At 42.8% G+C, this 24378-nt stretch overlaps 1 protein-coding gene across 1 annotated transcript in view; it reads left to right on the forward strand.

Annotated features, from left to right (window-relative positions):
- The window catches only part of FGD5 (FYVE, RhoGEF and PH domain containing 5), a 91965-nt gene that overhangs the window by 6335 nt on the left and 61252 nt on the right, over nt 1–24378 (forward strand). The window contains 1 exon segment of the mRNA XM_009633806.2: nt 23823–23955. Coding sequence (XP_009632101.2) covers nt 23823–23955 — 133 coding nt within the window.

A 24378-nucleotide genomic window follows, 5' to 3' on the forward strand; every position in this document is an offset into this window, starting at 1 on the left:
CCTACACTTCTGTAACACAGACCAAAAAAAAGCCTAACAAAAGCTGAGCATAATAAACATCTTAGACCATGAACTCTCTGCCTGAATATGGTCTGAATAACATGCTACTCAGACTTCCATATGCCCTTAAACTTAAGGTGAAATTTAAACTATTAGAGTGAATTTCCTCCAACATAGCACATGTTGTTAACAATGAAATCAAGATGTCATGTTCTTGGCTCTCTCTGCTCCTTCAAATGAGATGTACATACATTATTAAGGTTAAATCACCAACTCTTAGAGAGGCACAGTGTGGTATGTAAGCACAGCATATGAAGGATAAGGTGAAAGTCTACAGATAATTATGTAATGGAAGCTTCAGTATAAATAGTTCACACACCGAAATAGCAATGACAAGGAAAGAACAATTGGCGTTGCCATATTTAAAATAGTATAAGAAATACACAGGAATATTATGTATCTTTTGTTATAATCGTGAATCAGTGTAATTTACATAACCTCAAGGAAATTCCCAGTGCTACAATTTACATAAAAGACCAGTAAGTTTCCACATAAAAAGAAGGTTCTTAGAAAACCCGCTACAGCGATACTGGTAGGTTTGTCAAAGCGGCAGCATGTCAGAGGTGCTCAGATACTGTAGTGAAGGACAGACAGGCAAGCAGGCAAAGAGATACTTATTTGGGGAGAAGCGCTCATGAGGTTAATAAATATGCCTGAGATGACTTGAGAATAACTACTGAGAGAATCCATCAGCTCTTTAGCAAAGGCTGATGTGGAATTCAGCTCCACTCTTTATCTGCAACTCTAACATGTTTAAAAATCAGACAAGTACTTGCTGAACTGAGGCTCAGTAAGGGTGCCAATTAACCTACAAGGCTGTTATTTAACGCTCAGAGCAGAGAGCCACAAATGAAAGTCTGATGCATACAAGGGCAGAAGCAAATGTGCAGGACTGTTCAGGTATGAAGTCCAGCAGAGTGAGCTGAATTAAACCTGCATTCAACTGCACCCATTAAAGCAGGCGGAAGCTGAAGATGCCACCTCTTAATTTCTTTAATTTAGTTGAATAAATCAGATTTTCTTCATCAATTTCTTCTCCCCACTCTCCTCCATTTTCTTTCAATTAGTGAAGACATTTGAAATAACTTAACTTCTAAAGTAGGTCAAATAATACCCACACTACAGAGTTAATCCTCAAGCATGATACAACTGAAGTCTTTAAGAGTGCCCGCCTTCAAATGCCTCGCATAGACTATAGCCTTTGTATACTTTCCTCATGGCCAAAAAGTCCTGGATATCTGTCATTCAAGAAAACGTAGCTGTAGTTGTGGTTCATAAAACAATTCTGTTCTCCCATTAGAAAAGAAACCGAAGTGTTTCTAGAAGAGTGGTCTGTTTTACTGTTACTTCAAATTCACACACTTAAACACACACTTAAACTCATTCCAAGAGTAGGAAAGAGCTGGAAAGGTTTCTGTAAAGGATATTAGAAGAGTTTAGGAAGTCTCTTCACAAATGGTTAGAGATCCTTTCATTCAAATATTAATCAGACAATCAACAAAGACTTTAAAGGATTTTACAGAAGATGGCTAAGATCAGAGTGTGGCCCTGCAAATCTCTGTTGCTTGTAAGGAGAAAGCACTTCTTTTTTTGTGATGAATGTCATTACCATTCTTTTCCTTTAAAGACTTTTACCTTTTAATAAGAGAGTAAGTAGGCAAAACCTTCCTTCCCTCTAGTGATCACTGGCCATGTGCTGCAGTCACAGATAGCTGTGTTTGTAAAAGCCTACAAAATGCGTGAGAAAGAAAACGTGCATAGAGTATAACAGGAGATAGTCTGCATGCTAGAGAATTAGTTGTAGAGCTCATGCCATCCAGTGTCTATGGCTGAATGACGTTAAATACAAAGTGCAGTCTGTTTGGGAGGTTATTGTCTTTAAAACATGAACACAGAGATGCTAATTCCCTCCTGTGTTGACTGCAGTTATGAGTAGCAGAACTTGGCCCTCTAGCTGGTCATTCTTCCGTAGACACTTCAAGTTTGGACAGCCAGTGGAGCTAATGCTGGGGTGGAGATTTTGCCTGTGGTTCTGTCAGGAACATTGTGTGCAGCTCTCTGGAGCACAGAGTCAAGCTTTTTGACAGGTGAATGCATCTTGCCAAATGCAAAAGCATCTTCCCACTACTCCATCTCTCGGGGTTTATTTGGAAGTCCCAGTTTGTGATCTGGTTTAAGTAAGGCAAAGGGCAAGAGGTGAAACAGCCAGACAGAGAGATTTGACCAAAGGTCATTCACCAAGTAAGGACTTTTCAGGGTCTGCAGCGAGAAAGCAGGTAGATGTGCCCTCTGCAGCTGACCATGCTGCTTTCCCAAGTAATTCTTGTTGCAAGTTGTGTTGTCCCTGCCATTCTGGGGACACGACACTGTGGATCGCAGCACACAACCAAGCTTTTGGGAAGATCACTGGGGAAAGGGAACAAACAGCCTTTCCAAGACAGTATTTGTGCATCTACTGATCCCATATACCATCTCTATCGCAGATCAGAAGTTCCCCAGGAGCACTCCCTGAGGGTGTGGCAGGTTATCGTCTGTGTAGGATGTGTTTCTCCCGATGCCCGATTCCTGCAGCAGTTCTACAGTGCAAAGGTTCTCTGTGAAAGCAAAGGAGCAAGTACAATGGGTCCAAGCAGGAATCCTCACTTTGGCAAAGAACGTAATTGCTGATCAGAAAAGTATTAGGGCTTCTCGGTAAAATCTGAGCAAGTAGCACAAGCAGGTACAACAGTGGTTTAGCATTTGAAGTGTGCTGGTATGCAGCTGGCAGAGAATCCTAACAGCAATGTCACCATGTTGATCAGCTCTGCGAAGTACAGCTGTGGTGTTGTATCAGATGAACACAGAGAATGGCCACTAGAAACTCCTGAAGCCTCTCACTCCTTGGGTAAATGCAGCATCGGCAATAGGAACAGCTAAAGCACCTGATTGCTTTTAATGCAGATGCAGCCTGCCCCTTCCATTGATAAGCGATTCAGCTGAACTGTGGACCTAAGGACACCATAAGGCTAGGGCTGTTTCTGCTTCAACAAAGAGCAAGCAAGGGGGAAGAATTCTAAAGCGAGAAGTGAAAGAGCCTCATATGCAAGGAAGGTTTGTGAAACAAGATGCGGCACCAAATTTCCAGGTGTTTCTGACATTTTCTAGAAGACAGAGGCAGGAGAAAGCCACATGATTTTTCAGCCAAAGAGCGGGTTTTGCTCTGTAATATGCTTGGCCATATGCTGCCCATATCAATACTATTTTCATCCCAAAGAGCAGCCCAGTTACCAGAGTTTCTTGTTTAGGGAAGGAGAATTTTCATTGAGAAATTTTAGGGAAGGAGAATTCTCAAGGAGAATTTTGTCAAGAACATAAAAACAACTCCTGCTTTGTTTTTTTCTGCTTGTCCCAGCTAGAGCTGCTCAGTACAGGTATGGCTATGAGAGGGTATCCCCAAAAGATCCCCATTTTCAACACTGTTCAAACTGTCTTTTGGCTTACTGGTGTATACAATAATAGCAATGCTGCCAACATCAGTTGATGCTATTTATATTCTCTTTGGAGTAGAAGCAAGTTAACTCTAGGCTAGACCTGGAGACAAATCTAGGCAAAGCAGGCTCTCAAGGCATCTGGACTTGGGAGAAAAGTTAAGCCCTGAGCTACAGATTCAGCTTAGATTTCAGGTAGTTGTTTTGGGAAAGATGTTCCCATCCCTTCCTCTTTTTGCTTTCTCAGAGAAACAAATTGTAATCAAGTTGATTAGGCTCACGTATAATCGTAGCTGCTGATTCCGCTCACAGTTCCTAGTTCTCTGCCCCCTAAGTCCCTGCTCTGTGCCTACACTAGGCTAGCATGCACCCCTAGCACTGATGAGAAGCTTTACAAGGGAGAGAATTTCCTTTTTATAGGTCAAGCACTTCCCAGGACTGGTGATAATGTTAATTACGGAGGTAGCACAGAAGTGGTCTACTAATGGGGTTCAGGTCTCTTGAAGACCTGTATGGGTCTATTGTATGGAATTCTGCTGACAGTTATTAAGCCAAGGAGAAATGTGGTGGTCATAAGCATTGCGAGAGGTTTTTTAAAGAAACATAATTTTTTTAAAAAAACTTATACATGTATAAATCCATACATAGCTTTTCTTTATCTTGGTGTGGAACACGTGCTGCATTCTGGATCTTGTAGATGGGATGAAGTCCCATAAAAATGCTGTAACAGAGGGAAGGAGGATCAGGGATTGATCCTAGAGATAAGAGAAAGAGACATTTTCACTTGTGGTCTGGTGAACATGATGGAAAATAAAATCTCAGCAGCTTTCATCAGTTGTTGCACTTTGCAGCATAAACCTGAAACAAAGTTTTCTAAGTTGATTGCAGAGCAAGGGATCCCAGGACTATACCCTGACTCCAGGCTGTGCACAGCCTATTGAAATTCTTGACAATAGCCACAGCCAGCTCCGACATGAGTCATGTCTTTATTGCTGTTTACTTTAGTATTGTCTGAATTGACACAGGGAGTTAGAAGGTGATAGCAGTTAATGCAGGACTTCCAGCTGCTCAGAGGCAGGGAGCAGCCTGCGGGAGATAGCCCCTTGCTACTCAGGGCTGGGCACAAGGCATGCTTCACCTTGTATTGTCAGGCATCAGAGGGGCAGGGAATTGTCTTCCCAAGAGAGCAAAGACAGAGAGACAGCTATTAAGTGCTCTTTGATGGTGGAGCTTTTCAAACAAGTACCTTTGAGAAGTGTCTCTGGACAGTATCGGTAATGTCATATTGATACTGAAGAAGGAGAGATTTCAATACGTTGTCCAGATCTAGGTATCAATCTTACAGCAGCTCCGTGACTGCTCTCCTGTTTCCTCATATCCATGAAGCTGTTTGTCCTGGTTCACGCTGGGGATGCAGGTGTGGGGGGACTGTATAGGTAGTCAGGGAGGCACTGTGCTACCCCAGCACGGATTTGCATTGCACCTCACCATCCTGCACACACCACAGATGCAGCCCAGCGTAGCCTCAGGGGGCTGCCACTGCTCAGCCACAGCATGCTGGGTCCAGCCCTGGCTTTGTTTATGAGGAATCACTGTTCCATATACCTCCCAGGAGATGGTTCCAAGGCCTCAGCAGATGTTGGTTTTATTAGCAGCTGGACTCCACTCTGATGGCTACTTTTCTGATCGAATTATGGTGCAGAGAGGGAGGAATGTGTACATGCAGCCATCTTCATGTCCTGAGGGCTTATAAGCCTGGGTAGACTCCTTTGTCTTCTCTATTTCAATTATATGAACCAGAAATATATTTCGGTGGGGTTACACAAGAGGAGGGAGTCTGCTGTGTATTGCAGATTTCCCGTGGATGAATGTTTGTGGGGCACAGAAGTGATACTGGTGTGATTTAAGCATTCCTAGCACCACACAGAAGAAAGCACGTACTGGCAGACAGGGTGATGAGACTGCAGAGTGGCGAGACGCAGCACGTTTGAAATGGTCAGGTCTTTTACTGTCAATGAATGTTCAATGAACGCCTATCTCCTCTCCCACCCCCGGCCCTGAGCCTTACTGAAAAGATTTATTGAATGAGAGATTGCACATTACAATTCTGCAGCCTTTCCAGAATCCACCGCTCAATGATATGGGGTATATCTCTAGATCAGATTTGTAACAAAACCAACAAAATGCTATTGCATTTTAAATGCAGATCTAATCTAGTAGTTTACTGTTTCTTGTGCCACCCAGCAAAGTTATTTATAACGCACGGTGCATTTTTAATTATCCTACAGGAATTCTTCTTTTACAGGACCCAAGGGGGGTTAATGTAAAAACTGCCTTAAAGATTTACTGTTCAGTGGTATACAACAAAATTAATTTTATCTTAATCGACCAATTAGAGTTAATGGATGGAAGAACATGTTTAAGAGGCACTGTCTGTTTCACCAAGACCCCTCTTAAAGAGCTTGTAAAAGGACCTTTTCACTTGAGTAATTGGCTGGATTAATTAGATGCTATTCTTTAAAGGCCTAGAGCAAGCAGATTTAGACCTATCATCAATGAACACCTTTTGGTGCTCTCTCTGACTCATGCTACACCAGCTTTATCAGCATCACAGGGATGTCCTCAGACTTCTTTTCCTCAAAGGAAATACAGCTAGATACTGATGAACTGAGTCAAGAGATAGTTGCTTGGATCTCTGTTCAGCAGTCTCCATCCAGCCATTCTCAGCTGTCTCAGATGAAATGCCTCTTCAGTCTGCTGGCAGTTTGTCCTTACATCTTGAATATTTAGTAAATTTGGGCCAAAAACTTGGGTATTAACCCACTACATCCCCCTGATGGGCCCTCTAGGCAGGGGGACCTATTCAAGAATAGCTAGTTTGGTGTTTCTGATGAAAGTTTCTCAGTGAGACTTGTGGACCCTCTTACACATCAGGTGTCAGACTGCATTCATAGTTCTGAGAGTTGGCTAGAAGAGCTCAGAAAGGTCTCTTCCTTAGCACACATGCCTTCAGAAGTTCTGGACTGCATACAGTACAACACATCTTTGAAGTCAAACCCTCTGGTCCTTAAATAGGTAAGGACAGTATGTGAGCTAAAACTGAGCGCCTCAGAATCTTTCCTTTAAACTTTCTGCTTTCACATTGTTAGGCTTAAAACATCCAGACAATGACAGTGAAATAAAACCACATCACAGTGAACACACTCAGGGTCCAGAGCCACAGTGGGAGTGACATACAGTACGATGACAAAAATGTAAAAACTGCTGGACAAGCAATTTATCTTGCCATTTGATTGCAGTTCTAAGGAAAAACATTGCTTTGGTGGCTGCAAGAGAAATAAAATGTGTCTGCCTAACTGAAAAGTCCAAGTAAAAAAAAAAAAAGAAAATGAAGACATTCCATAGTTCCCAACATTTTTTCATATTGTTTCATTTTCAAGTAAAAAAAAAAAAAGATATAGATACTGAAGTAAATTCTGAACTAAGACATACTTTTAAATTGCACAATTAAGATGGTTTTAATTTTCCAGAATTTTGGGGGGGGGGGGATAATTAATAGATTAATCCCAGCCAAATGTCACAAATCTACACAATTTTTAATCATGCCAAGCCTGATTTTTCAAATAAAAAAGCCTCAGCCAAGCAAAACTGCAGCCAGCTCTAATTTTAATCTTGGAACTAAAACTGACGTCTTAGGAGGCAGAGGAGAGCCACGGAGCACTTTCATTCAGGCCTATGTAATAGCAGTTAAGCTCTATTTCTCTCCTTCTGGAAATACTCTGCTTTAACAACTGGGTGAATCTCTGAAACGGAAGAAAATTCTGTTCACTTGCTGTTTCCCCCAAACGTCAGGAAAGAAAAGCCAGATACAAGGTCTTGGTTAGTTTAGAATTCCAGGAGCTCTGTTTGGTTTCCTGGTGAGGGTGCAGGGTAGCCGAGTCTCAAATACGGTATGTGCTTTCAAGTCCAAAGGGAATCCCTGCTAGAAGGACAACCGTGAAGATAAGAAGTTTCTTAGTAGTGTCAGTTCCTTTCATATGTCCTCAGATCTCTCTGAAAACTGATAGGAAAAGCTGCCAAACCTCCCTGCCCTTCTGATAGAGAGGTATTTATGCACACCCAGCTTGCAGGAGCTCAGGAACTTTAAAACCCAAGAGACTGGGCACTGCTTTGTTCAGGACTGGTCTTTGTGAGGGGGAGAGAAGCATTCGGGACGCAGTCTCCCTCACTCTGCCTGAGGTCACTGAACCTTGCAGCACCAGCGCTAACAAGCACTATTCAGCGATGCAGGAAAAAGATGATTTCATTTTTCAATGTTTTCCTACCCCACGACCAAATGACAGGACAAGCATATGCTGATCTGAGAGCAACAGACTACTCAGTTTTCAGCTTGTGTTTTGAGGGAACTGCGATCTAAAACGCCCCAACTCCTTTTGAGTAGCAAGACGATGTTAGGCATCTTAGCATGAGGCTAAAAGACACATTTAGCACAAACTACCACTGCTTCAGAAAGTCTCTGGGAGAGATTTAGGCCAGGGCTGACCACCTACGAAAATGGCCCTCAAAAGTGAAGGACATTTTGGTTGTAACAAGAAGGGTTGGATAATCTGTACAAATTCCTTTGTGGCTCTGGCAACACAAATAGCTGGAGTAATGCTGACAGTGATAAAAGAGGAGTTTGTTAAGTCTCACTGCAGTCAAAAATACTTTGTTCTGTTTTTTCTTTAAATAGGGAATATTACTGTTGTCATCTAGACAGGCTTCCTTCTGATCCTAGCTTCACTGCATTTTTCCCCTGGTTTGTTCCCAGACCTGGCTGCATGGTGTTGATAAAGCAGCTGATCTTGCTAGTACAGGGAAATGACAACTCCCCTTCCATCTTAAGAGTCCTGCATGGTGTTCATTATGTTGAACTCACTGTGAGTATTTTCCACGGAAAGTATGGAATAATGAACTGGCAATAAAATGAAAATAGAACATAAAGACTCTGGTTCCAAGTTTTAGTGACTAGGTTACACTGCCAAAAATCAACAAAGGAAGAATAATCAGGAACATACCCCTGATCTCTGATCTACGATATGTGCCATGTCATCAGACAGTTTCTTTGTGTGAAATGTATCTTCTTTTTCTAACTGGATCCAGAACTCAAATTCAGAAGAGCATTGGCAAATGTGTCATAGTTGGAAAAGTGACTATATAAGTGGAATCTGGATGAGAAAACGATACTGTGCCAGATGCTCATTTGGGGTACATGGGTATGCTCGGTTGATTTGTACCTCTGAGGATCTGAACAGCTGTTTATGATTTGACTGTCCTGGTAATTCAGGCTAACACCTGAAAATAGAGCAAGCTGAAACAGTTTCCAAAAGGGAAAAATTCATAAAACCATTCTATTTGAGCAATATATCTGTTTTGACAAAGTTTAAGGGAAACTCCTGTATGCTGTAGCCTAAGATACAGAAAACTGAGTCCCTGCGTCTCCTGGGTCTGGTTTTCGTCCCAGATCACTTTGAATCAGTCAGCGCTGGGAGTTAGATTCTGAGTTTCTCACAACCCAGTGCCTAAAACACCAGCCATAGGGAGAAAGAAATACCCACAGGTTTTGGTCTCAGGGGAACCAAAAATTGACACAGTTCTGCTTCATTTCTAGAACATCTGAAATAATGTATTTTCAGTTTTCTGAGGCTCAAAAATAAATTTCTAAGCTTCAGATGTTGCAGCAAAGAAAACCAGTTGTCTCCTGGTAAAGTCCCCTACAAACTGAACTAACAGTCCAGATTCTGCAGTAATCAGAGTTTGCCATTCTCAGTGTAGCAGATAAAATACCTTTTTCATCATTGCTTTAAGCTGTGAAGGAGTTCAGAGTGTTTGACTTCCAGAGTCTGTGTAAAATTAAGTGCCTCAGATGAGGAGCTGAGTGGATGGGATGATATTCAACCAAAAAGCTTCAGGGCATAAAGAGTACCAATACTACAGCAGGATGCTATTTTAAAAGGTATCTGAGGACTTTTCACATAGATAAACATGGCATCACTTGGACCATGAAATCTGTGTGACAGGCCAGGGACTTCAGAGAATGGGACCATGGTGGGAAGTTGGGAAGATTTGCTGGAAAGTCTTGGAGCATGCCCTACTTAAAGATACTGATTTTCATTTCAGGGACAATAGAACAGGTTGTTTAGGGCAGAGAAGAGTGCACCTGCTGCAAAACACCTAGCATGATGTTTTACTGTATGGTATAGGGCCAGACACGGTATTTTCAGAGCGGTTAGAGTTGACCTTTCGCAACCTTTTTTGCCAGTGGCTTCAACACCACAGTTTGTCAAGCAACACCTCTCTGCAAAGGGGTTGTTGAACGTATCAGTGATTTCCCCATGTCAGCCAGCTATTTCCTCATGTCAGTCATGTCGCCAACACACTGGGAGTGTGTGAATTACTCAGGTTACCCTATTTCTTATTCTACCAGTGTACATTCATTCCCAGAGTAGGGAGAGAACTAACAGCTGGTCTGTTTGCCGAGTTCTCTGCCACATCAGCAAAGTCAATGAAGAATGGTGGCAAGAATCAGTGCTAGTTTAGCCTGTGTGGGAGGTGTAAGCAGTGGGTCATTTGGTCGGGGCGGGGGGGCAGAGGAACACTCTCAAGCTCTCTCAAGGAATTAGGGAGGCTGTATTTAAAATGCTTCTGAGGTTTGTTCCTCTACCCTTATTGAATGGGGTGCTGTTCCCTAGCAGAGCTCATTCCTCATCTTATCTTGATCCTTCACGGTTTATAAGGCATGTTACTCCTCTTACTCCTAGGTCAGGAAGTTTACCACAAATTGTCCGTCTGTCTAGGCGTTTAGATTTGTTTGTTGACTTAATACATGCAGCAGAGAAAAGTTCTAGCCCCCACTGGAAGAGATTCCCTGATACATCTAACATATAAGCATTAAGGTTTCAAGCTTTGGGACTCTTTTTATGTCAGTATTCCAGTTCTGGAGCTGAATAATAAAGACACAGGAATGCTGAACATCTGATTTCAAGCAATAAGGTTTTGTGTACCTGTGTCATCGTTGTAATCCACCTGCCATTTGAGTGCCTTGAAAAAGTCTCTTTTCACTTTCCATTAAAATCTGATGTCAAGCAAGCATCCAAATCAAAATAGACAGTATTTTTTTTACCTTCTCGCATTGCTCAAACAACTTTGATGGACTTAGCTGTTTCAAGGCAAATGTGGAATGTGGATCTTAGGGCTTGAATTTGAAAGGAATAAGCTGATAGGTTTACAATATTTTGTCCTAAAAATGTTAAATATCATTTTGGGGCCCCACCCAAATCAAAGTTCTTGGGTTTAAAATTAGCACCCAAACTTCATCCTATAAATCCATCAAACTATGGCCTTTTTCCCATAAAGTTTACTTTTGGGGCCCATTAATAATTCAGAATGCTGAAATCATTCATCAAGCCTCAGAAAGCCTGACAGAGTCCGGTCAAGATATTGTTTTGATTATCGTAAGTTGAAGCCAGTGCTGTATACATGTATTCAGTCCTGCATGGGAGCTACTGGTTCATTCTTTCTTTTTCTGCAGAGTTGGTCACCTGCGATGCAGTGTGACCCCTTACCAGCATCCACTGTTCCTACACTTCTCCCTTAACTTCCCTCTAACCGCAGCGTTCTCAGCCTTGAGGCACATGTCGAATGAGGGGTTTATGCTGAGTTACTCCAAGGTTAATTCTTTGACTGCAGGACAGACATATGTAAAGCACTGTGAGATCCCCTTGCCAGCTGCTACTGAAGGCTCTCACACCGCACACTTGGGCACTCTTGTACTGCTGGATCTGAAAGACTGATGTTGTTACTGCATTGACAGGGACACGTTAAAGCCATACAGTACATGTGTCATCTCCACTTTGGAAACTGCAATTACAAATTGTGTGTGTCCTACTGTTCCTAATACCACTTTTGAAATTCCATGTTCCCCCCATGTGCATAACCAACTGTTGTTCTACTTATGCACGAATGAAATTGAAATCAATAATGCTGTAACAATGCTTACAGATAATTCTCTTATTTGGACTCATTATCATTTAAGGTGTTTGGAACTTCACTTCTAAGCAAGACAGTACTTGCTAGAAATTTATATATTGTCTGAGTATCGTAGCAGATTCAGACTTTGTGAAGTATTAGCGGTGTGTTACTGCTACTTCCCCTAATTTAAGAATAAAATCTGCTTTTTTAAAAGAAAGAAAAGAAAAACTGGAAACTGTCATTACCTGCTTTAGAAGTATAATTTTCTCTGTTATCTAAAAGACTTCAGGAATACAAATTTTAAGTCTTTTCCCAACACAACTCTGAACAGCTTAAAAAAATCCAAGAATGTTTCCCACCACAAACCCAAGCCTTTGTCTTCCACCAGTTCTTCTGTCTTTTGGAATCAGGTGGCAAGAATTCAGATTTCTATTAATAGCAGATCACTAAAAATTATGGCTGCAGCAAATGACGATTATTTCAAGTTCAGTTTTGTGTTTGCATTTCACTGATGCCATTTCCAAGCTGGCATCCTCCTTTGAGTTTTCACTTCTATTATGACTTAAGAAGGATGCTAAGCTGGATTTTCTGAAAGGATTATAATGAGTTGGATCCATTCGCTGCTGTAATGATCACATTTGCCTAACTGACACCTGATCACATCTCAGTCCAGGCTAGATTCCAGAATCAATGGTGTAGTCCCAGCTGTACTCTGAGTTTCGGGACTGTATGTGCAGAAGTACAGAGCAGCTGCTGTATTGTACAGGAGGAACAGGACAGAACCTGAAGGAACAGGACTTGTAAAAGTATTCTAGTTCTGTGTAGCTCAGTGTAGTCAATAACCTCCTTGTGCAGCCACAAAACTCATCTGGACACAGATTCTTACCTATTTAAAACTTTCAAACTCTCTATTATGTAAGACAGCAGAACCAGTCCACCAACACCGAGCATCTCCAGAAGAGCGCACTGTGTGTTACAAACATGCTTATCTTATGCCTAGCTCCGTTTGCAAAACTCTCACAGAACAATTTATGCAGACCTTTTTCTGAAGTGTCTATCTGCAATTTTTTAATAAACTGCAATTCCTTGGGCAAGTAGCACTGCCTAAATCTTCCATTGTTGGTGTTCTCTAGTGTGTGCCTTTGTGCAGAAATCATGCCAGCTTGGCTGCTGGAAAGCAATTGCGAGCCTGTAACTCAAGAACCCCCCACCCCCGGCAGGAAACAGCAACGCTAGGAAAAAACATGACTGTTCCAGGTAGACTTCTGTATCTCAGCTTGGCTACAAAGATGTAAACATTGCTCTGTGCCTTAACTTAAATAAGCATGGGCATGATCCTGGGGGTACCCATCCCTCATTGACTAAGGACTGGACCATAATAGTGAAATTCCTTTTAGTTTGCAGTCAACAAGAACAACAGAAGCAAAACTGTGCCCCAAGGGAGATGGACAGAGCAGTTCTGGTTTTGACGCTGGTAGGGACCTACAGTGTCCAAAGCCTTCAGTGTTACCTGTATTTTAAACATGACATTGCTCTGGGATTAACCACTTTACACAAATGACAGCCAAAGCACAAAGTAGTTCAGAAGCATGCCAAAGATAATACAAAAAAACTGTAGTAGGGCAGAGGTCTCAGCTTTGTTTCCCAGATAGTGGTCTGCCCAGAGGGGTGTCCTTCTTCTCATACACTGAGATGACCATCAGGTGATTAGCTGAAGGTCACTTCCTACAGGAGAGATCTTTTCCTTCTCCTTATTAATGTAGTGCTAGGTGGTTGGCTTATTCTGTCACTGACGTGTATAAGTCTTACATAGGGTTCAGAGTGAAATCAGAGCACCTTATTCTGCTCAAGGATCACAAGAATAAACATAAAGTGACTCCACTTAAAGTCAAGGTGAATTCCTCCCAGTTTTACACCATGGTATCCAAAGTCAGACTCTCTCTAAGGTAAGTCATCTTACAGAGGAGAACAGGGCAAAAGTGCTGAGTGGTTTCATTGTCAGAGGCCATTTGTGCTCTGACTAGGCGTTGCTCAGCAAATCACTTGAAACCCATCCTGGTAATTACTGGATGTTTTCCTTGTTATCTTCTGTCCCTTGACAGATGTGCACTATGGAAAGTTTCAACATGATGCAGATGTATGGCCTGCATGGCCTGGGAAGGAAAAAGAGTTGCACCACACAAAATGGAGACTTTTGCCACTGCCAAGCTCTTGGGTCTTCATTTTGCCCCTCTCAGTTCAGGTTTCCAAGCACTGCAAGAATTTAATGTAGCAAAAGTTTACCAGAGATGGGGAACAATAGGGTGCTGGAGAACAACAGGGCTATGATTTAGCAGGGAAAGAAGAGAAGCATAAGAAGAGCGGCGCTGATGCCTTAAGGAAAAAATCCGCCGGTGCTGTTGGATAGAAAAGTTCTGGGTGCCTGTGAAGCTAATGATTTAATGAAAGTAAAAGCTCTGCGGTGGCTGACATGCAATGTAAATAATGTGGTCAAAGGAGTCTATAAAGGGCAGAGCTGCCTTTAATAACCTATTATGTATTATCAGCCGCCCCATTGTACCTTCTGGCATGGTGGGGCGTTGGGTGCGGTGCAGCTGAGCGTCAGCCCTCGCTAGTTCATTGCCAGGTCATCTCTGGGGAGGAAGTGTTCCCTGTTTACAGGAAATGCAGGACAAGGGCCGGAGGGCCAGGCTGAGCTCAGGCTGAGGCCGCCACAGCTTACCGCCTCTCCTACATGCCTGGGAGAGCAGGGAGGGGGTGTGCCACTTGTCCGAGGCCCAAGGACGCTGTATTTTGTTTTCAGGCATGTCCAGCTTTTACTGTTGCTTTGTTCTTTTCTAGTGGTTTAAAGCTGCGGGACTGGGGAGGGGCATGGTGCTCACAGACAGCAGTGCACCCCGGGGTACATGTGGCTGAGCCTGAAACATGGATTGGTTGTGCAGGTTTGTGCAAGTGCCTCAAAGCAAGAGCAGCCCATCCATCCCAGCATATCTGGGACTGGTGAAACCTCACTGTCAGGCTTTCTCTTTTCCCTCCTCTACTTAGACTGCCCCAGGCTGGGCCAGAGGACATTCCCTGAGATGGAGCCCAAACCGCTGTGTGCTCCTCACTGCCTGCGCTCCCTTCCAGAACTAGACCTGCACCATTGTTCTGCAAGCACCTCCAGGAGCAGGCACTCTCCAGGAGAGTTTTGTCCCTAAAGTTGTTCAGAGCAGAGCAAAAGCATCTGAGCAAAAATCCTCTTCCCCTCTCCTATATCCTGCACCACACCAATGCAAGAAAGAGCAAAATCTGAATTTAAATTTGTGGCATGAGGAAGAACTCCCTTCTGGCCTTGGCAGGCAAACAGCTTATGCCTCAGAGTGTGCAACGTGATTGATCCCTTGCCTTATTAAGACTACATATGCTATTGGCAGACATCATGTCTTTCCTGCCCTTTGCAGACTTCAGCTGCAATGTTTGCCTTGATGACTTGCTGTAACAGGGAACTGACTGGCTAAACACACGCTGCACTGATAGGCATTTCCTTTTATCAGCTCTAAATGTATTTGGACTTTAATTTCCTTCAGTAATGAGCCTTCTTTTTGCAGAATGAATTTTAAAATCATTTACAAATGCATACAAGAAAATAAATAATCAGTTTTAATAAAACAGGATCATTCAGCACTTTATTGCCTCTCCCAGTTACGATCACTGCATTGAGTTCATATGATTTTAATTTTTTGCAATAAGGATATCACTGTCTGAGAAAGTTTGAACTAGTAACTGCTGGGCATGTGACTTCAAATCAAGCCAGGGAAAGGGATTCTGCATATAGAAGAAAGTTGCATTCAATCCATTTGGTCCGATAATAGAGGGGTTTGGGGGCTTGGGGGGGTAGGTGTGTCCCTCCCCACTGGCTGGAGGAGATTTTATATATGTGGGCTTTGCATAACCTGTGTCCAAGTGAGATTCTGGTCTCCCTCTTACATCCAGTGCATTATATCCAGTTATGAGCTAAGATGTTATGACAGAGGAGTCAGAATGGGCTCAGGCTGGGGTCTGTGGATGGGAAGGTTATGGCAGCAGTTTACCAGTCATTTGTGAACAGAGCATATCTGATTCTGAGTTGATGTGTCAAGCTCATCACCACTCAGTTGGCTTCAGGGAGGTTATATCGTAGAGGACGTATGCCACAGAGAGAGAAAAACTGTTTGTACCTTCCTAGGCAGTTCCTACAAACCTGCTTTGCTGACTCAGGGCAAATAATTGCTAATGCAATCACCAATACACTCAGAAAAATATTTAGGGTCACAGCTGACATTAATTTCAGAGCTTTGGTGGATCTAGGCCTAGCTGAACTCAACACCACTGCCTCTCTTTAGGAAAGAATTGAAAGAATTGTCCTTTAGCAATCCAGAACCGTGGTTGCGCTAATGAATGGATGAAACATCCTAGACATAAAGACATCATGTCCCTCACAAAGGGCAGAGCAGAAGTCAGCATTTACCCCAGAAACCCAGAAAGTTTACTTACTTCCTATTCCCACTATGTGAAAACAGTGAATATGGTGAGCCATGTGTTGATAATCACTGGCAAAACCAGCTTTTAATAGCAGTTGTTCCACTGTAGAAATGGGACCAAGGATGTGGTTTCTAGCCTCTTCTACTGCTTTCTTCATCTTGTGGTGACATTTTGGACTAAATACTGCTTTGATCTTTACTTGCAGGCACTTTTGAAACCATAAGAAATTTTCAGGAAATAAATCAAGTATGTTGGCAGTAATTAAGTTGCAGTATCTAATTCACAGTTTGCAACAGATGCAAAGAAAAGAAATGATCAGGATCTCTAGAAAAAAAGGTTCTGTCTTTTTTTTCCCCCCAGATCCTATTAAAGATAGTGTCAAATATTATTCTCTCTTTCTCTGTCCTGGCATTGACTGGGGATGTAGAGTGAAAGACAACAGGGAGTCAATCCATTTACCATTAACTGAATGCTGCAACGATGGTTAAAACCTGAGCACACCCTGGACTCTGCTTCTGGAGATCATTAAGCAAGGTATCCTTTGTCAGACCTCTGAGTATTATTAGGTTGGATCATCCTTTATGCTGTATATACCTTACAGAGATAAATTATGTGTTTGGTTCAAATATGAACACAGCATATTCATATGTTCATATATTCATATAAGTTCCTTAAGTGCTGCACTTGTTCACACCATTCTTTAGACTGAAAGTATGTTGAAACCTACTTCCAAAAGAAACCAATTTACTCCAAGGAAGCTAACTCATGCTAGCTGGTGATGGTGTGTTACAACCACTCAGTCTCTTTCTCCAGAAACTGCATTTTGGAATACTGAAACCCCATTTTAGAAGTCCCCTGTCCCTGAACGGACACATGAGAATGAAGGAGGTGTTCAGGAGCTGGGCTGGGGGAATCTGGATGACCTCACTGGCCACATCACACTTTCTTTGCCCCGGAGATGGGTCCAGTCACAGGCATCTCCCACTGACCTGCTCCCTCCCATTATGATTAACATGGGGGGAAATCACTGTGGCATTAAGACTGCACAACAACTAAACCCTACACAAATGCTCACTGCTTCAGGGAGATGCTGAATTGCTCTTGACTGACCCATCGAGTTTCTAGCACACTTACACTGTCTGAGCAGGTTCAGTTGCAAGGCAGAAATATGTTGTAAGTGTGTCCCAACACACATTATCATCCCTTATAGACATTGTGATGGATCTACTGCACTGGCATTTGAAGGGACATTGCCAGCACACATTAACAGCCTAACCAGCTGCATTTCAGATGCATAAAGAGCCACTTGATGGAAAGGATGGATACTCCACAGGTGTCATGAAGCATAACTGAGAGCTCCAGAGATACGTTAATATAAATCTTACAGGAAAGAGCGCTCGTGATCACTGCTGTAGCACAGACTATGAAGTAGAAGGCAAATGAGATTGATGAGCCTTTCTTTAGGATGCATCACTTGACATACAGATTCATTGAAAGCAAACGGCAGGCAATCTGATCTGTACTGGTACAGAGGACTTGTATCACCTAGTGGAAGTAACAGGCCTTAAGTTTAGATTTCCACCAGCTCAGCTTTTTTCTTTCCTTTTTTCTTTTTTTTTTTGAGGCATTTGGTGACTGTAAAGGAGGAAACGACATCACTTGTGTGTGGCCAAGAGATGCGCATACAGCCAAGGGCATTTGTGTTGTTACGCAAATAAAAATACGTGGTCTTCCTAAGCCTTTATTATAATAACCTTGGCTGGGTATTTTTGCCACTGTTAAATCCCCCAGTTAAATTCTTACATCTCACTAATGCCAACTGAATAACTTCCAAAAATTCTAAAGAACTGATGTGATCATTGCTGAGGAATGGGGTAGAATTTAGAATTTGCAAGGTCATCTGAAGGATAGGTATGGAATTAAAAGAAGAGCAAGTATCTCTGAGAATTGCACATTCAAGCTAGACAAAATACAGTATTTGTCAGTCTTTGAATCATGTTCTATGAGCTCTCACGCCTGTTGTGTATCTCCACAGTGCTCCCTCACTTCCCATGCATGTACCATCTGTGCTCAGACCTGTCCCAACCTGTGCTGTGGAGGGATCCTAGGTAGTAGCAACTTGTGTCTTGACTTTATTAACAGAGGAGCTAGTGCTATTACAATGATCAGTTCAGCTTCCCTCTCCTTGATGGCTTCACCCTCCAGTCAGTCCACAGATCATCACTATAGGGGCTAGATAACCAGAGAGTCTGTAGACTCCAGAACACCTTTTTCCAGATGTACCAATAGGTGTCCACTGGTGAAGGTACATAGATAACTAGTAGAGTGCATCTATACAGCTTCTCCCTACTCAGTACCTATCAGCAGCTCTGCTAATTATAATGTAACTGGTGCTAAGTAAAAGACTTTTGTTGCACTGTCTCCTCCTGCATATATTCAGTCAATTTAAGGTTAGACTGTCCCAGAAGGCCCATTGCTTCTTTTGTTGTGCTGGCTAACTCTTGGAATGGTTACAGACAATTGCTGGAGGAGCAGCACATAATGTGTCTGCAATCTGCTCTCATTCAGCCGTATCATTGCTACAAGAGAATTAGCCAGGGATTACCACGTCTGTTGAGATACTACCAACTCTGGGACTATTTCTCCCCCTGTTCTCAGCACCCATACTTTTATTAGCATCTTCCATTGCATTAAAGTTTATTGCTTGCTGTGAGTTTATTTAGCAGTTCTTTTAATGAGCTAAAGAAAAATATCATTTAGCAGAATGAAGAAACATAAGGTTTTGAACATTTATGACTCATATATTACTATATAATTATAATTATATATGTATAATTATTTAATTACAAATTACATTCTATATAATTATAATGGTTAATTTTATAGAAAATCTTAGCCTTGTTGCAGGTGTAGTTTAAGGTAATGAGTTTGGCATGGTGTCATTTTACATGCACTTAGATATGCCCTCTAAGTCACACAAAGTGCCAGGATTCATTTGAACTCTGAGGGAGGAAAAAAAAAAGCATTATAATCTTTTGCTTGTAATCTTTTGCTTGTAGCTGTTTTCCCCATTTCCCTGCAATATACTTTAGCTGAACAAATTCCGGGGTTTCTATCAGGATGTGCATTGGGCTGAATGATGTTTTTCTAAATGCTTTAGTGAGCTTGCTTCATTTTGCCTGAGATGACACTGTCCAAATCAGTATCAGGAAGACAGAACACAGTTGCCAGATGCTCTCCTAGAATAACTTCATTAAGCTCTGCAGAGAACTGCCATGAGATAATATAAGCTGATACCTCTGATTTTATGGCCTTTCAATACTTAAATGGGACTTATAAGAAAGACGGGGATAGGCTTCTCAGTAGGGCCTGTTGCAATAGGACAAGGGGTGATGGTTTTAAACTAAAACAGGGTGGATTTAGACTAGATATAAGGAAGAAAATTTTTAGGATGTGGGTGGTGAAATGCTGGCACAGGTTGCCCAGGGAGGTGGTGGATGTCCCACCCCTGGAAACATTCAAGGTCAGGTTGGACGGGGCTCTGAGCAACCTGGTCTAGCTGAAAATCTCCCTGCTCATGGCAGGGGGGGTTGGACCAGATGACCTTTAGAAGCCCCTTCCAACCCAAACCATTCTATGATTTCCATTCTTGGTTCATGAGATCATTGCACCCATCACTTTACTCTTCTTTCCTAGCCTATATCATCTTCCAATTTCACAGAGTCTTTCATTCAAGAGTAGGTTAGGAACTCACAGGCAGGCAAAGATCACACAATACCTGAAATGGAGCTTCTCCTCACATACAACAGTTGTCTTAATTCAGTGTTTTGTTATCCTCTTACAGAAAGTAATTTCTCATCTCAGTTTGTGTGCGTTTTTAAGATTGTGTACTAATGGTGCTCTCAGAAACTGCCATTGAGGAACCAGTAAGTACCACCTGTGACTGTGGGGTTTGTGATCTGGACACGTGTCCTGAGGTAAATGGGCTGGCAATCCCTGTCCTGTCCAACAGAGTTCTCTCCTTGTGTTATCCTGGGTTGCAGCTTGCAATTTAACTCGGTGGTTGTGCTTTACCATAGCTTTATAAAGTTAGGTTACGCTTTGTCCATAAAAGGGCGATTCCTTACAAAACCACACTGAAAGGTACTTCACAGACACCTAAAATCAAGGTCCCCAGAGAAAGGCTAAGGGTATCCTGGGCTGCATTAGAAAAAGTATTGCCAGCAGGTCGAGGGAGGGGATCCTTCCCCTCTGCTTGGCACTGGTGAGGCCACACCTGGAGTGCTGGGCTCCCCAGTCCAAGAGAAACATAGATGTACTGGAGAGAGTCCAATGAAAGACCATGAGGGTGATGAAGGGACTGGAGTACCTCATGGTTGAGGAGAGGCTGAGAGAGCTGGGACTGTTCAGCCTGGAGAAGAGAAGACTCAGGGGGGATCCCATCAATGTGTATAAATACCTGCAGGGAAGGTACAAAGAAGATGGAGCCAGGCTCTTCTCGGTGGTGCCCAGTGACAGGACCAGAGGCAATGGGCACAAACTGAAACACAGGAGCTTCCCCCGAACATCAGGAATCACTTTTTTCACTCTGAGGTGACTGAGCACTGGCACAGGCTGCCCGGGGAGGTTGTGGAGCCTCCGTCCTTGGGGATATTCAAAAACCGCCTGGACAGGGCCCTGGGCAGCTGGCTCTATGTGGCCCTGCCTGAGCAGGGGGGGTTGGACCAGATGACCTCCAGGTCCCTTCCAACCTCAGCCAGTCTGTGATTCTGTGACCAGTGGAGATTAAACTGCTTTAGAGGAACCGCAGTCCATGAAGTTGGCTGTGACTATTTCCCTAGTATTAGAGATGGACTCCTGTCATGATCAGTGGTTACATCTCATTAATCTTGGTGACTCTATTATCTTAATAAAGCAGTTATATTTCTGTTCTCAAATATAAAATTGGCATGTTCCTCCAATAGTGGCAGTTTACCAACATCAAAAGCAACCTACATAGTCTCTTGGAAAGTGCTAAAACAAGTCCAGGTGATTTTCACAGGGTGCACAGCAGCTTGTACTAAGATAGAAGACCTCATATGCAGTTATAGCAATTGTTTGGGCATACCTGAGGGATTTGCTCTGTGGGCAAGACCTTGCTCTGCATTAAAATTACTCCCCATATCGTCCTTTTATAAAATTTCCCAACAGCTGTTGTGCCTCAGAAGTCATCTGCCACCTATCCCTGCATCGTTGGTGTGTTCCTCCAGGCACCTGGCAGTGGGATTAGTGAAGACCAAACTGCCCAGGGTACCTTCACCTGATGATCAGTTCCTCAGCACAGTTCAAGTCTTCAGGAGCTAGGATTGCTTGGAGACCACAAAAGCATAGACATATAAAATGGATGAAAGGATGTGAATTCATTGGAGTAAACCACATGCTGGGTATCAGGAAACGTGTACTGCCCATAGCTCTATGACAATATAGAACGGTCTCAGAAGTGAAGACCTGAGTGCTGCTGGAGTGGCTGGAGAAGGGCAGGATGGAGAGGGTGGCACAAACATGCCTGTGTCCATCCCATGCGCAAATGAGACCCATAACATTTTGGGACTTTAAACACAAGCCAGTGCCACTGGATTGCAGGCCTGCTGTAAAGGAAGCCCATGCAACAGTTCAGCAATATGGCATGTTTTGCCACTGTAAGAGCCTTTAATAATGTGATTCATAATGATTACCAGACTAATATACTGATGCATTCTTTCCAAATTATAATGTGTTCTGACATTAACATAATGTAGTCATTTATGTGGGAGGGAGGGAGGGAGGAAGGGACTTAATTTCACGTCTTCTGGGGCAAACAATTAAAAATTGCAGAAAGGCCGTGCAAGTAAGGAGAGAGAGTGGCTAAACTACTAATAAGCCTCCTGAGCTGTTCCTGTACCTGCCTTGCTCTTGCTTTCACTTGTGCTGAGGCCCCTCTGTTGTTGCAGCTAGGCAGGTTTTCGGAAGTGCCATGAAGCCACCCACACTGAAAAACTGCAGGCACTAATAATAATCAAAAGAAGACAATTGTGAGGAACAGTAATGCTGCTTGGCCCCTCGCCCAGCCATGGCAAATGCACTGGGCAGCTTGCAAGAGCTCCTTGACTCTGCGTGTGAGGGAAAAGCTGGCGGCGTAAGAGAAAGGCTGGCAGCTGCACCTGCATGGGAGACACAGCGCCCTGTTTGCAGCTTGGAAGTGAATGCAGATATGTAGGGAGTTTCCTTTCCAAAAGGAAATATGAGTCTGGTCAGTGGCCTTGGAAGTCTCTTTCTTCATTGCCTTCCCACTTACATTAACCCATCTTTGCCCAGCATCCTGTTACTCCAGCATTGGCTTTGAAGCTTTGGATTTGTTCACATCTGGGATCCCCAAGTGGGAGATCAAAGAAAAATAGAGATGAGGCAGAGCTGCAAAAGCAAATTAATAATGTTTCAGAGGAAATGAGAACTAAAGAAATCATATACACTGAGTAAGCCAGGCCCACGTTACAGACTGACCTGGTTGGCTAAGATGTCTACTGGAACACACAGGGATGTCAGATTTTGTTTCTCAAGACGATAGGCTTGCCCTGTTGGCTGAATGATGGAACCTACCCCTGGAAACTTAAAAGGCTTGGGGCCACTGTGGTGTATAAGCTGTATGTAAGCACCCAGAATGATACTGGGGCCAAAAAATACTAATCTGTAAAAAAGCAGTAAAGTCAGGCAGGAATAGATGGAATACTTGGCACTTCTTTTGCCAGTGCTGGAATATTGAATCTTGCGTTGCAGTACCAAGAACAGTACTAAAACTGGCTGGTAGTAAAAAACTGGCGCTAAAATTGACTAGTAAATTGGTTAATGCTAATGGATAATTGGATAAAGTTCAGAGATTTTAGAATGATTAAATGATAGGAGACATGACATAGTAAGACACCAAGATCTTCACCTATTTCATATAAAAGACTAAATGAAGGGACAACTTGAATACAGCCTGTAAGTACCGGCAGAGTAATGAAATTTGGAAGACTGCCTCCAATTCAGCAGACAAAGGTTTAACAAGATCCAGTATCTGGAATTTGGAGTTAGGCGTATTCACATCAGCAATAAAAGATACCTTTCTAAGGCAGAGGGCGGGCACCATCTAGAGAACCTACCTCTAGTCATGCTTTGTGGAGGTTTTAAAATCACTGGTAATTTTAATTTTAAAAAAATATTATTTTTTTTTTTAAAGAAAATGCTGTGAAGCCACTGGCCTGTATTACAGACCAGATTCAGTACTCTTATTTCATGGCTTTCTCTGGGTTTCTGGAGCTGAATTCAGATTCCCTTGAAAAAACTCAAGGATTCTGGGACCTGAGTACCTTGTGCTTTAATTGATGCCATTGCTATTACAGTTACACTTTTCTCATCCTTTTGATGCTTTCCCAGAAAACCCATTGCTACAACACCTAACTTCCATTTTTAATGAGCACTGAGGTGTTAGTATTTTATTACTTCCATTTTGAGGGGTTGACTAGGGAGGAACAAAGCAGTTCTGGTTGCAACCAAGTATGAACTTTTTGCTCCAAACTGAGCCAGAACATTGGTCTTTTGGGGAAGCTTGAAGAAGTTCAGTTAACTTCCCACTGCTCCTTTCAGATCCTTCTACTTGCCAAAATGGTTGCTGTTGAACTTGGCAGCAAAAACCCCAAAGCTTTAGAAATCTTGCTGGGCAAAGTGTGGATTTGCTATGTCTGAGGGAATAACACCAGTGAGCTAGTCTGCTTTTTCCTTCTGCAGTGCCTACACGGAGCCCTACAAGGTGTGCCCAGTCTCCGTGATACCGATGGAGGTTGTCACATCAGATGAGGAACAGAAGAGTTCAGAAGACGACGACGAGAGAAGCCTGGGTGATCCCAGCCTCATCAACAAGGTAAAAGAGCTGAAAATGGGGAATGCATGAAACCCGGAGAGGGAGAAACAATTTGCAGAAGAACCTGAATTCTCAACACTCTCTGCTTTTTTCCTGGTGCTCGTTTAGAAATGTCAGAGCCATCGAGCCTTTACTCCCCCAGCACACTAGCAACAATTTACCCATATAGCATGCAGCAAAGCCAAAGAACTGCAGTCCTAAGATGGACAGTGGAGTCAACATAGCCAGCAGGAAAGGCCTGACTTGGATGTCAGGAAGAATGTCTCGGTCAGAAGAAGGATTTAGCTGCAATCTTGAGAATTTTAAAACTACATTGAATAAAACAATGACAAATACGTTACTGGAACCAGTTCTGCACTGGCTGGGAGATAGAGTAAATTATCTAATAGGTCTCTGCCATCTCAAAATTCTCTCATCATGGGA

The sequence above is a fragment of the Egretta garzetta genome, unplaced genomic scaffold, assembly GCF_000687185.1.
Source record: "Egretta garzetta isolate BGI_Z169 unplaced genomic scaffold, ASM68718v1 scaffold332, whole genome shotgun sequence".
In the NCBI taxonomy this organism is placed as follows: Eukaryota; Metazoa; Chordata; class Aves; order Pelecaniformes; family Ardeidae; genus Egretta; species Egretta garzetta.